General features: G+C 33.9%; 1 protein-coding gene across 1 annotated transcript; it reads left to right on the forward strand.

Annotated features, from left to right (window-relative positions):
• The first annotated feature begins 11,080 nt into the window (after window positions 1-11,080).
• LOC133860133 (LEAF RUST 10 DISEASE-RESISTANCE LOCUS RECEPTOR-LIKE PROTEIN KINASE-like 2.1) lies at window positions 11,081-12,433 on the forward strand. Its single transcript, XM_062295804.1, has one exon. It carries the CDS (start codon window positions 11,355-11,357, stop codon window positions 12,168-12,170), a length of 816 nt encoding a protein of 271 aa, XP_062151788.1. The 5' UTR covers window positions 11,081-11,354; the 3' UTR covers window positions 12,171-12,433.

Here is a 12,433-nt window from a genome sequence, read left to right on the forward strand (position 1 = left end):
GTCTTTTATAACCCTTTTAGGAAGGATGAACATGCATGTCTAGTAAACCTGAAGGCTAAATAGGACTGAAGTAAGAAGCTGAAGCTACCCAGCAAAAGACAAGTTTTTTGAAGTCCAAGAATCAATTCGTCTTGAAATCTTTTCTAGAAGCATTCTGCAATCCTCAGCAGAGAGTCTAGATGATATTAAAGGAACACCAAGGTACCTAACTGGAAGCACAACCTCCTTCATTTGTAACTCAACCAACAAAAGATCTTTTATCCTTGCAGAAATGCTTGAACAAAAGAGAGAGCTCTTAGATGGATTTGCTTTCAACCCTGAGATCCTTTCAAATTCCAACAAAGCTGCCTTCACAATGCTAATAAAAGGAATACTAGCATCACAGAATAGGAGCAAATCATCTGCAAAACACAAATGAGTTAATTTCAATCTAGAACATCTGGGATGAAAAAAGAAAATCCAGATCCAGCTCTAGTATAATTTTTCATGATTTTAGTGAACACCTCCATGGCTATGACAAAGAGATATGGAGAAATAGGATCCCCTTGCCTTAATCCTTTGGCTCCTTTAAAGAAACCCACCAAAGTCCCATTAATAGCAATAGAAAACTGTGGAGAAGTAATGCATTCTCTGATCCAGTTTGTAAATTTCACAGGGAAACCAAAACAAGCCAAGCAGTGTAAAATGAATTCCCAATTTACTGAATCATATACTTTCATGAGATCAATTTTCATAGTGCATCTAGGCTGCCCATCCTTCCTATGATAGTTCCTAACCAACTCCTAAGCAAGCAAAACATTTTAAGAAATATTCCTGCCAGGAATGAAGGCAGATTGGTTCAAACAAAACATATATATATATATATATATATATATATATATATATATATATATATATATATATATATATATATATATGGTTAGTTACTGTATATAAATCTTGAAATTAGTGTGAATTTATTGGCTTGATTCTAGTTTTTATTGTTTAGTGTTTAGTCTTTGTGCTATGTTTTGGGGGGTCTAAAACAGAGCATGCATGGTCTTTTTCTACTCTCGTGGGCCTCCAAAGCATGTCGGGACTTGTCATCCTTTGCGCCAGCATCGTCAAGAAGAAATGGGTCAACAACTCGGCCTTCATAGCCCTCTATGCCTTCACCAAAGCTTTTTCGCCAAAGTTTAGGAGGACCCTTTGCGTTGAAGTCTGTGGGGGGATGATAGCTGTGCTTTCTGTCGGAGTGGAATGGAAAGTAGACAACATTTGTTTTTCAATTGTAGCTACTGTTTGAGATTATGGAGGGAAGGCATGAACATATGCAATGTTCTTAATTCTCCAACTGGCTGGGAGGGGCTGGTTGAGTTGGAAAAGAGGGAATAAAAGAATAAGTCTATCAAGGCTAACATTTGTAGATTGGTGCTGAGTGCTACAATGTACAATATTTAGAGAAACCTCAATGAGCTTAAATATGGCAATCATCCCAAAACAGAGGAGCAACTTATGCAAAAAAATCTTCTGGGAAGTTCGTACTCGAGTCCTGGGAAAAGGTAGATTCAAGAAGATAACTGAGAATATGGATCTTTGTAGAAATTGGAGTATAAAGGAGGAGATCATTGTTTGATAGTGTTAGATTATGTCTTGCCCTTGCCTTCCAATAGTTTTGTCTGGTTTATTCTATAGAATCAGCTTGGCTCGATTTTTTTGCAGTTTTACTGTTCATGTGAGTTTTGGCTTTTGCTCATATGTAGTCTTTGTTGAGGAAGAAGATGACGCATGCACATTTGGAACGAGTTGGGAGTTTTTTTCATTTTACTAAAACAGTGTGTTTTGTGAAGAAATGAGGACATTTTCGGTAACTTAGAACTAAAAACGCGTGTGCCGCGCACGTGGGTGCATTTCCGTTTTATCAGACGGAGCAATTGGACGGAAGGGGGTGGATTGCAAATTTTTGCAACTTTCTTAGGTGTAATTGAAGCAATCTAAACATTGGTACAAGGATTACAAATTAGTGTAAACATCAGGAGGGTAAATTGTAGTTTTCCAAAAAACTTAGGTAAGTTGCACTTGAGACTTAATAGGTAATTGGACATTAAAATATATATATATATATAACCTTCATGGGAATCATAGGTATTAGGTAGTGAAAAAAAGGATAATGTTATAAATATAAAATGAAAAGCAAAATAAAGAAAATAAGAACAAGAATTTTACGTAATTCGGTCTATAATTTACGTTCACAAGATAAAGCCCAAAGTGCTACATGTTGCTCTTTTTTTAAAACGAAAGATCTGAGAATTTTATTGATAAAAAATTACAAGTATAAAGTTCTTACATTACAAAACATAAAGCTCTACAAAATCATAGCCACATGCTATGAGGTTACAAAGTCATGGATAGAAACAAAAATCTTACAATAAAGTGATATATATATATATAATGTACAAAAATAGTTAAAGAGCAAATTTATTCCGAGCAAACTAAATCTAAAGACAAGGATAGCCAAATATCCTAGAAAAATTTATTTAAACTGGTCGTGAGAAATAACTCATCACACTTAACTAACATTCATCTCATATATCGTTCATGATGGCAGATCTATGGAGAAGAAATCTCTTATTTAAAGCAAAATATTAACCAGCAAACAGCAGAAACGGTTATGGAGGATATGAACGGCACAACATTGAGGTAGGTGGACGAATGCATAGCGAAGATGCCAAAATTGCTGATCTGATCGGAGAACACCTAACAAAAAAAAAACAACAAAGTGGGAGGGTGAGGGTACGAACGGGGAGTAGAAAGAGAATGAGGGAGTAGATCCCAAATCTATTTTTTGAGAGTTTTTTTTTTTTTTTGGTAGATGTTGCTCTTATTTATTAATCAATTACAATACAAATGATCCATATTTATAAAGATGTAGATAAAATACAAAAAGGTATGGAAAATAAAATAAAATCAGAATTGAATATATTCAAATTTAATTTGAATATAATCAATTAAAATTAATGTCGAAATCAAATCTCATAATATCAAATCTCAAAATATATTCTAACATGCATGTAGTACTTTGGTTTAAAAAAAAAAATAAATAAATAAAAAAAAAAATCTGCGCCTAAAAAATCTGAGTCAAGTGAACAATACTAACAAATAAAAATAAGTTCATTATAAAGATGCTTTTATTTTAAAGCTTTCTTAATATTAAATTATTGATTGGCATTCATATGAAGTGGCTTTTGAGTGTCCGCATAGATATAATTCATTAGAACAACTTACATGGGGTGTGTCAATTAGCCAAACCGGTAAACGACGCTAAATAAGGGTTATTGTCGTTGTGTTGTCGTTATTGTTATTTATTTGAAAATTTAAAAATTTAAAAATGATTTTAATTATTATGTCTTACACAATTTCAACCTTAAAAAACTCTTTTTCTTTATCTTTTTCTTTTCTCTTTTTTTTTTTTTTTTTTTTTTTTTTTTTTTTTTTTTGTATCAAATAGCATATAAACTCTATAATTCAAAAATTTAATCGACTTAATCAGGTTGAAAAATTTTCACCCTCCGAATTCTAAATCAACGGATGTTGAAAGTCAAATTTACGTTTAAAGCCAACCCACATCCCCATGCAAGGGAGTCCCAAGCTAAGGCAACACTAACAAGTAGCAACGTCCGCTCGAAAGCTAGTGTTGTATTTATTTTCTTTTTGGTGGATTAGTATAGTCATTTTATTATTAAATTCATAATAAATTAGGTTATTCTGTATACTTAAATAATAATGATCAGCAAGAGTTTAACTGATTAATAGAGCTTCCAAGTTTTTGAGTCAATCATTGAAAGTGAAAGTATTATTTTGTCTAGTCGCACACTAGCATTTATCTCATTGAAGTAAAACCTCCTACATTCGGAGAAACGTGTTTCACCATTTAGCTTTCAAGTCAACACATTCCAAGCACTACAAAAAATTCAAAATTTCTGGACAGTGTCAAATTGTCTAGAAATGGCAAAAAATAGTTTGGAACAAAGTTCAAACGGAGAGGTCGGAAATAACATTCTCACACTAAGCCTTCTGCACATATCATTCACAAACCCACAATCTACACATCATGAACCTGCACATCAAGTATCCGGCCTACACATCAAACCCAAAAATTTTCACAACCCCTTCCTTCAACCGTGAATCATCACAATCCAAACCCATAACAAACACAATGTAAATCAAACCTAAGAATATCACTTACCCAAAATTTTAAAAATAAATAAACATAGGATCTGGCCGGATCTTTCCTTGTATTCCGGCCAGAGATCCGACCGAGGGTGGGTTTTGGTCGGATCTGTCAAACCCATACACACCGGTGTAGGTTTGATAGATCCACTCGGATTCAACCGAAAACCCACGGACACTAGCGTAGGTTTGACAGATTCGGCCGAATCTGGCTGAAAACCCACTCTCTCCAGTTGTGAGATCCCGTCATCCTGTTCCAGTCGTCCCGCTCCCATCTTCAGTCGCAGGTCGGAGAGAGAAGAAGAAGAAGAGAGAGAGAGAGAGAGAGAGAGAGAGAGAGAGAGAGATGGTTTTCTGTTTATCTATGTGCATAATTTTTAAACTTATAGAGATGGTTTTATTGAAACCCACGCGCACCGAGCCAATTTTTTTTATTTTTTATTTTATATTTTATATTTTATATTTTAAATAGAAAATAGAAAAAAAAAAAAAAAAAAAAACATAAAACAAACGGTTTCAATAAAACCATCCTAAAAAAATAAAAACATAATACAAACGGTTTCAAAAAAACCGTCTCAACATGAATTTCTAGACGGTTTGATTAAAACCATTTGTAAAACTATAATTCTAGACGGTTTTGAAAAAAACCGACTAGAATCAGCCATTTTTTTTGTAGTGAAGTCTGAAGTCTTCTACTTTATCACTTCCCTTATTACTATTTTCCCATCAACTAAGGGATGCCACTTATCTCTAATTTTTTAAAAAAATTATAAAAATTTCAGCATGCCTTAGCGAAATTTGCAAGGTCAATTCGTTCATTCACACAAATGTTATATGTATGAGAAATGATTTTTTTTTTTTTTTTCAAGGGATGAGAAATGATTGTTGTACAACCGAAGACATAATTCTTGTCCAACTTTACCTACATGGCATTTTTAATTTTTCAAAAAATGATAGAATTCTTGAGATAAACAGTAATTTAACACAAAACACACTATAAACAAAATTAAGGTCACATCGTTATACTACTTTTACCATAAGCGCGCTTCTTATATATGGTTATGGTATTATCAACTTTTCTTTGCCCTCCTCTTCCTTTCACATTCGAACTCACAAACAATATATGGCATTTTATAATGGATAAACTATATCTATTTATATGTAGGTGGGAGTTAAATGAAATTGAATACTTTGCCTATCTAATTAAGCTTCACTAGAACAGAGGTGGATCAGGATCCCCTCAAATTTCATTTGACAATTTGAGATCTCAAATTTTTAAATCTTAGCCCTTCTTTGAATCTAACAGCTCATATTGTGCCTTTTGTCAACATGAAATAAATGTTAAAATAATTCAAAATAAACTCACAAATATAGAGATGAAAATGCCCTTCAACATAAAAAAAATTTAAAAACAGCCGGATCCCCATCAAAACAATTATTCTCATTCTTTTTCTTCGCCAGCTCTGGCATGAGAGATGACGCAAATTCCTCTCCGCCGTTCAATCCATGCTAGCCATTTGCTCGCTGCCGGTATGTGGAATGAGACTTGTATTTGGTCTCAGACCATAGTTGCTCCTACGTGTGAGCGAAAAAACATACCTTACGTTGGCAATAGTACCCAGCATTGCATGTATGTGTGTGGTACCTATAATATATAATTGAAATTGAGATGAATGATAGAGATAAATTTCGAATTCAGAATTTGCGCTCATATATTATATTAAAATTTAAATTACTACTTATAGTAAAAATTTAATTAAATTGATAAACAAAATATGAATTTAATGATTTAATTTATATTCTAATAGTAGTACTACCTTGCCGGGTGCAGCCAATACTCGAAGACTCCGTGCGCAAACTCGCAAGCATCTCCCTTGTGGCATTTACTGTGCATGCAGAAGGCCGGGTAGGCGATGGCCGTGTAGTTGAATTTACAAGGGTCACGGCTCTCTTTTGACCCCAACACCTCTTCATAGAACACGGACTTGCCTTCCACACACCTCAAGCTGTCTTTGTTGTTACTCCTAATAATCATGAAAACTAAGTTAAATTTGTCTAACATGCTATCTTACAATCAAAAAGATTATAAACAGTTTAAAGTCAATTTAAAGTTGAAGAAGGAGCTCTATTCCAGGAAAATGATCAAAATATATAATATAGCTTCCAGGCCCATCCTTTTGCCAACTAACTCATACTACAACATACACCAAGACATTGAGAAGAAATGGTTAAAACAGTAAGCTACAATTAAAGTGATGCCATAATGAAGAGAATCAAACCATGTCACATTACAAAAACATGAACAATTATTTTTTGTTAAGTACAAAAACATGAGCCAGTATGGGGAAAAAAAAAAAAAAGAATTTGCAGTACACTAACAGTGACGTAGGACAAGATTTCCATCTTGTTCCCAAGATGCCCTTATTACCGAGAGTGTAAGACTTGACATCAAAATTATGGTCAAACGGGCTTATTCACAGGCAATTGTATCATTGGCATTGAGTAGAAATGAGGAAAGCTATTATCTGGCACTGGAAATACAAAAGGAAAAGGCTACCGGCCGGGTTGATGAAGAGGGAGAAACGACCAATGGGCATCAATGGAAAATTACCAGAGTAACTTTTAGTACCACTGATAATTAATTAATCGGTCTATAATGTGGCAATAAGATTAATTTGATTTAAGTAAGAAAGGAAATGGTCAACTACTCAAGAAGGAAAGAAGAGACCTTTGGCAAATTGTGATTTGGAAGATATTCTCTACTGAGTTGTCAACATCCATCAAGGGAAAGACCAAGAAGGAAAGAATAGACTATTGACAAATCTCTTGATTCATCTTTTAAAGAATTTTCATTTTTATATTTACGTTGTCGTCAAGCAATATTATAGTTATTATATTTTCCCTAATATGGTAATCCTTTGGCACCAATTTTTCATTAATTTAGAGATATTCTTTGGCACAAAGTATTTTCATAATATGTTTATTTGTATTTATTTCCAGTCGTAAGAGATTTTATTTCCTTTAGTAGCCATTAAGGCTTTATTATAAATAATAGATGTTTGTAATGGAAGAGGACAACCAAGTTTATTATCATTATTGGATTAGAGTATTCTGTTTATCCATTTCAACGTGTATATTGAATGTTTGTGTATTGATAATATAGCTTTTCGATCACGTTTATCCGCTTGCGCTATGTCAAACAGACATAAGACAAGTAGTTATATATAAAAGAACAAGAAGTGATCGAATATGAACAACCATTTCGAGTATAAAGTTTGTGGACTCTCCAAATTGCTTCAAAGAGCTATCTCTGCCCAATTACAGCTTAAAAAACCAGACTTATACACAAAATTCTTGAAGGAAAACTGATCAAATAGGTTGCACTCGAAGTGCCCAACCAATTAATTGAAAGTAGCATTTCCTGTATCAATTGAATTCAAAATTCACTTCCCATTGACTCACATCTTTTATATTCTTTCTTTAAATAATAATCAAGTCTTTTTGTGTTGTTTTAAAAATAATGTATTTTTTTAAATGATTATTTAATTTGTAATAAATTATTATGATATTTTATTCAAATAGTAAATTTAAAACAGTAGAATTGTCATTTCGTCTACGGAGATAAATAAGAGAAGAGGAAAAGATGAAAATTAAATATTTTTCCTAATAAACTGTCATTTATTAATTAGTATTTCTGTTATTAATTCATATGAAATATCAAGTACATACGTTGCAATTGTTACTGTGTGTTGGCTGATCCATTTTTTATTTTCTTTTTCTATCAAAAAAATCAAATATTAATAAATAATTTTTAATATAAAACACTAGAAAAAACTTAAAATATCTTTTACCTTTATATCAAATCAAAATACTATTTTTTACTAAAACAAAAATTAAAAAAAAAAAAAATCCTCCTAAAAAAATTATCAAATACACCCCCATATGAGCAGAAATAAGCTAAATGACAAAAGATATCCCCATCAATGGTCCACTGGGTTCACTGTCAATTGTCAAATGTCAATTCACTTGGACGCGGTGAACAATGTATATTTGAAGGGAAAGCTGGAGTGACTACCAGTGAGTCACGCTCAGCCATTTACTTGCATGAAGGAGGAGGCATTTGGTATGTAAAAAAATATAAGATTATGAATTATGAATAAGTAAAACATCAGTGAATATAAAAAAATAAAAAATTACTAACTATATCTCATACGAATAGAATAATTATTTTTTTGAATAAATGTTAAAAATAAAATTCTTTTAAGAATGAATCTTCATTTGAAATAAGAAATAAGTGCGATTACATAACGAACTCTTAAAGTTTGACCATAGTTGTAATTGAATCTTAAAATTTCAATTACACGTATTTCACAATCGTGGCAATGTAGATATTTTAATGGGTGTTTGTTAGATAAAATTAATAAAAACTTACAAAATTCCATGTTTGAGATTGTCTCGAGAAGTAAAATTTTTAAAGTCATAAAGATATTTTCTTAAAAAAAAAAAAAAAAAAAATAATTCTAAGCATTTTTTAAAGTGTGTTCGGGCATTTTTTTTTTTATTTTAAAGCAAAAAGTCAATTTTTTTTTTTTATCAAATGGATCAACTTTTTGTTAAGCACTACTTTTTTTTTATACTAAAAGTACTTTTTAAGTTCCATGTAAATTATAGGTATTAATAAGTAGTATTTGGATAAAAAAAAAAAAAAAAAAAAACTGCTCCTAGAACAACTGAGTCATGTGAAAAATCTTAACAAATAAAAATGTTCTTGGGGCTTTTTTTAAAATAAAATTTCTGATTGGCATTCATATGAAGTAGCTTTTGAGTGTCCACATAGATATGAGCTTACATGGAGTGTGCGTCAATTAGCCTGATTTGTAAACGAGGCTAAATAAGGGTCATCGTCGTTATTATTATTATCATAATTTATTTGAAAATTCATAAATTTTAAAATGATTTTAAAAATTATATGTCTTAAATAAATATTTCAACCTTAAAATTTTTTTTTTGGTATCAAATAGCATATATATTATATACTCTATAATTCAAAAATGTAATTAATTAAAGAAGGCATCGACTTGATCGGGTTGGAATTTCCGCCCTCCGACTTGTAATCCCGTTGAAGTAAAACGTCCTATATACATTCGGAGAAATGCGTTTAACCATTAATCTTTTGAGGTCAATACATTCCAAGTCATAAAGTCTTTCTTCTCTATCACTTCCCTTCTTATTATTTTCCCATCAAGGGAAGTCCCTTATCTCTACTGTCCGTTGTTTCCTTCAAACAATCTCAAATAGCTCACCTATACTTAATTCATTTCATCCATTTCTTTGATATCTCTTAGCCAGCTGAAATGGATTCCCGGCTTTCCTTTCAGTCTACTTTTCTTCTTCTTGTCTTCATTATTTTCTTGGTTTCCGTTGAGGTTCCGGTGTCTTTATGCTCCTATGATTGGTATCCAAGTTGTAACAATCGGTTTAACTGCGGGAACATCAATGACGTGGGTTATCCATTCAAGGGTGATGGCCGACGGGATGGCTGCGGCCATCCAGATTTAAAGCTCAATTGTTGGAAAAATATCACTAGCTACCACAGAAATTATGAGGGTGACATACCGCGTTTTGGCTGCCAACACAAGCACCAAAATCCTCAAAATTGTCAGGGAGGGCTACTTGGTGGGTGGAATTTGTTCACCAGCCTTCGTGGATACCACTCTCGATTCCGAGCTTTTTGATTATGGCGTTGGCTACGGTAGCATTACGTTATTCTATGGTTGCCCTTCAACCAATTTCCCCCCAGTATTCTCTTGCAACATTGGTGGGATCGCTAATAATAGTGGGTACAAAGCAGTTGGAGCTCAAGGCCCTGGACCTTGTGCAGTAAGCGTGGTTGTTCCTGTTCTTAGAACTCATTATAAAGATAATGGCAATTGGTCAATAATGGAAGACGCCATCAAAGAAGGATTCGATGAAGTGGAAGGAGGATAGTGCAGCTTGCAGTGCCTGCACCGGCTCTAAGGGAGTTTGTGGTTATGACTTGAGTACGAAGCAAACTACTTGGTACTCACCAGACGCCGGAGCCTCCCAAGCGCCTTCGAGTAAATCAGGTATGTCCCTAATTTTCGAGTTCAAGGCCAGCGATTGCCGAACAGTAGTCAATGGCCCATTTGCGCGTAAGAGTGGAGTCCTTTGAAGGTTTTCTGTAGCTAATTAGTTGTCTGATGTAGAGACTCATTGATGATTGGTGGGAAATTGGCAATGGAAGACCTTTGTCTATTGGCTCGATCTCTAGCATGTGATGTCCATACTAAATTAACATGGGCCTCACACATTAGAAGAACACATTACACTTTATTAAGTTGGAATGAAATTTCTGTCTTTTCATTAAACAATTAAAACGTCATATATATAATCATGTTACCCTTATTACGTGTGTGTAGTCATTGTTAGGTAGTGTGTTTGTTAAGAAGTATTATCTATTAGATTATTCAGTTCAGTAGTATTTTATTGCCTTTTTTTTTTTAGTTATTAAGTTCATTAATTATTTTATTAGTTTACTATTATTGTGTGGATAGAAGTATGTCTCATGTTTATCTTTTTATGTTGTTATTTGGACAGGATTAAGTTTGTCTCTCATATCTTTTTAGGAGCCTTTTGCAAGTTAAATTATTGAGTTACGAGTTAAATAAATATTCTATTTCATGTGAGATTTTTGTTTTTATTATATTTTGTTATTTTAAATATTGCTTTGTTATTGAATAAAATTAATCCATAAAAAAATTATCGAACTTTATATTTTAGAGTTGAAAACGCGTCTAATCGCTCAGAAAAAGTTAAAATTTTTTTTTCAAAAACCCTAACATATCAATCACTCCCGTTAAGTTCTCATCTCAGTTTCCGGGTAAACAGCGAGAAACCCGGTCGACGACTCGCGCGGGGCGACCTTTTGAACATCAAGATGTCGTGCACGAAACGGTTAGAAAAATTAAGCACATGTACTGTCGTTAAATTGGACTTGGTCAACGAATAGTGAATTGACCGTCAGTGCTAAAGTCGTTCCAAATAGAACTTAAAGCCATATCATCTTCACTTTCTCCTTTTTTCTAATCTCATCACTTGCAATCACTCTCTCTCTTTCTTTCAAGATGCAATATCCCAATCTCTTCCCTACCATCACTCTGTTCTTGGTGATAACAATCTTGTCCTTCATCCACCTCCCATCGTCTTCATACGCAGATAATGCGAAATACCTAAATTGCAGCGCACCGTTTAATTGTGCGGGCATGAAGGGTCTCAATTATCCTTTTTGGGGATCAAATAGGCCAAACTATTGTGGTCACCCAGCTTTTGAGTTAAGCTGCAGCGATGATGCCCCACATATCAAAATCAAGCACATGAATTACCGAATCCTTGATGTCAATAAGGTGTCGCGGACTCTCATGGTTGCTAGAGAGGATTACTGGAACAACATTTGTTCTCCGATCGCTAGTAATACGGCCATAAATTTCACCTTCTTTGATTATGATTCAGCTACTACGAACCTGACGCTCTACTATGGTTGCTCTGGTTCTTTTCCATCTCAGCCGCATACTAGGTTTAATTGCTCCTCCTCGAACAATTCTTTTGTTTCCGGTAGGAATAATTACTGTTTGGACAGTACCATTGCAAACTTGATTGGTAACTCATCGGCCTTGAAGTGCTTGTACAACGTTATAGTTCCAGTTCTGCAATCAGCAGTTCAAACTGAAAGCAATTTAACCGAAGCTGCACTGGCTAAAGCTATCGATGGCGGCTTCATGTTGAGGTGGGATGCAAATAACAGTTTGTGCGATGGATGTCAAGCCACCGGTGGGCAGTGTGGGTACAACACAAGGAAGAGCGAATTCACTTGTTTTGTATCAACAACAGGTACGTATTTAATTTGTTGTTTTTCTTACTCCATTTATTGTCTATTTGTATAGTGAAAGAGAAAGACAGGAGATATTTTTCGTTTCTATATATGGACAGCCTCCAATTTCAAACGGTCCAAGTCAACGAAAGCCAGCCTTCCCCATACCAGTGACCCCACTAATTGATCTCCGGCCACCAACCTATTCCCTTGTGTGACTCACTTGCGAGAACGACTCGCCTGAGTTGACTGACCATCACGTTCAGACCTCTGGAACGTGGACAGTGAATTCACCATTTTTAGCTATGCTATATATATATATATATGGACAACCAC

This window comes from Alnus glutinosa, chromosome 2, assembly GCF_958979055.1.
Source record: "Alnus glutinosa chromosome 2, dhAlnGlut1.1, whole genome shotgun sequence".
NCBI classification, from domain to species: Eukaryota; Viridiplantae; Streptophyta; class Magnoliopsida; order Fagales; family Betulaceae; genus Alnus; species Alnus glutinosa.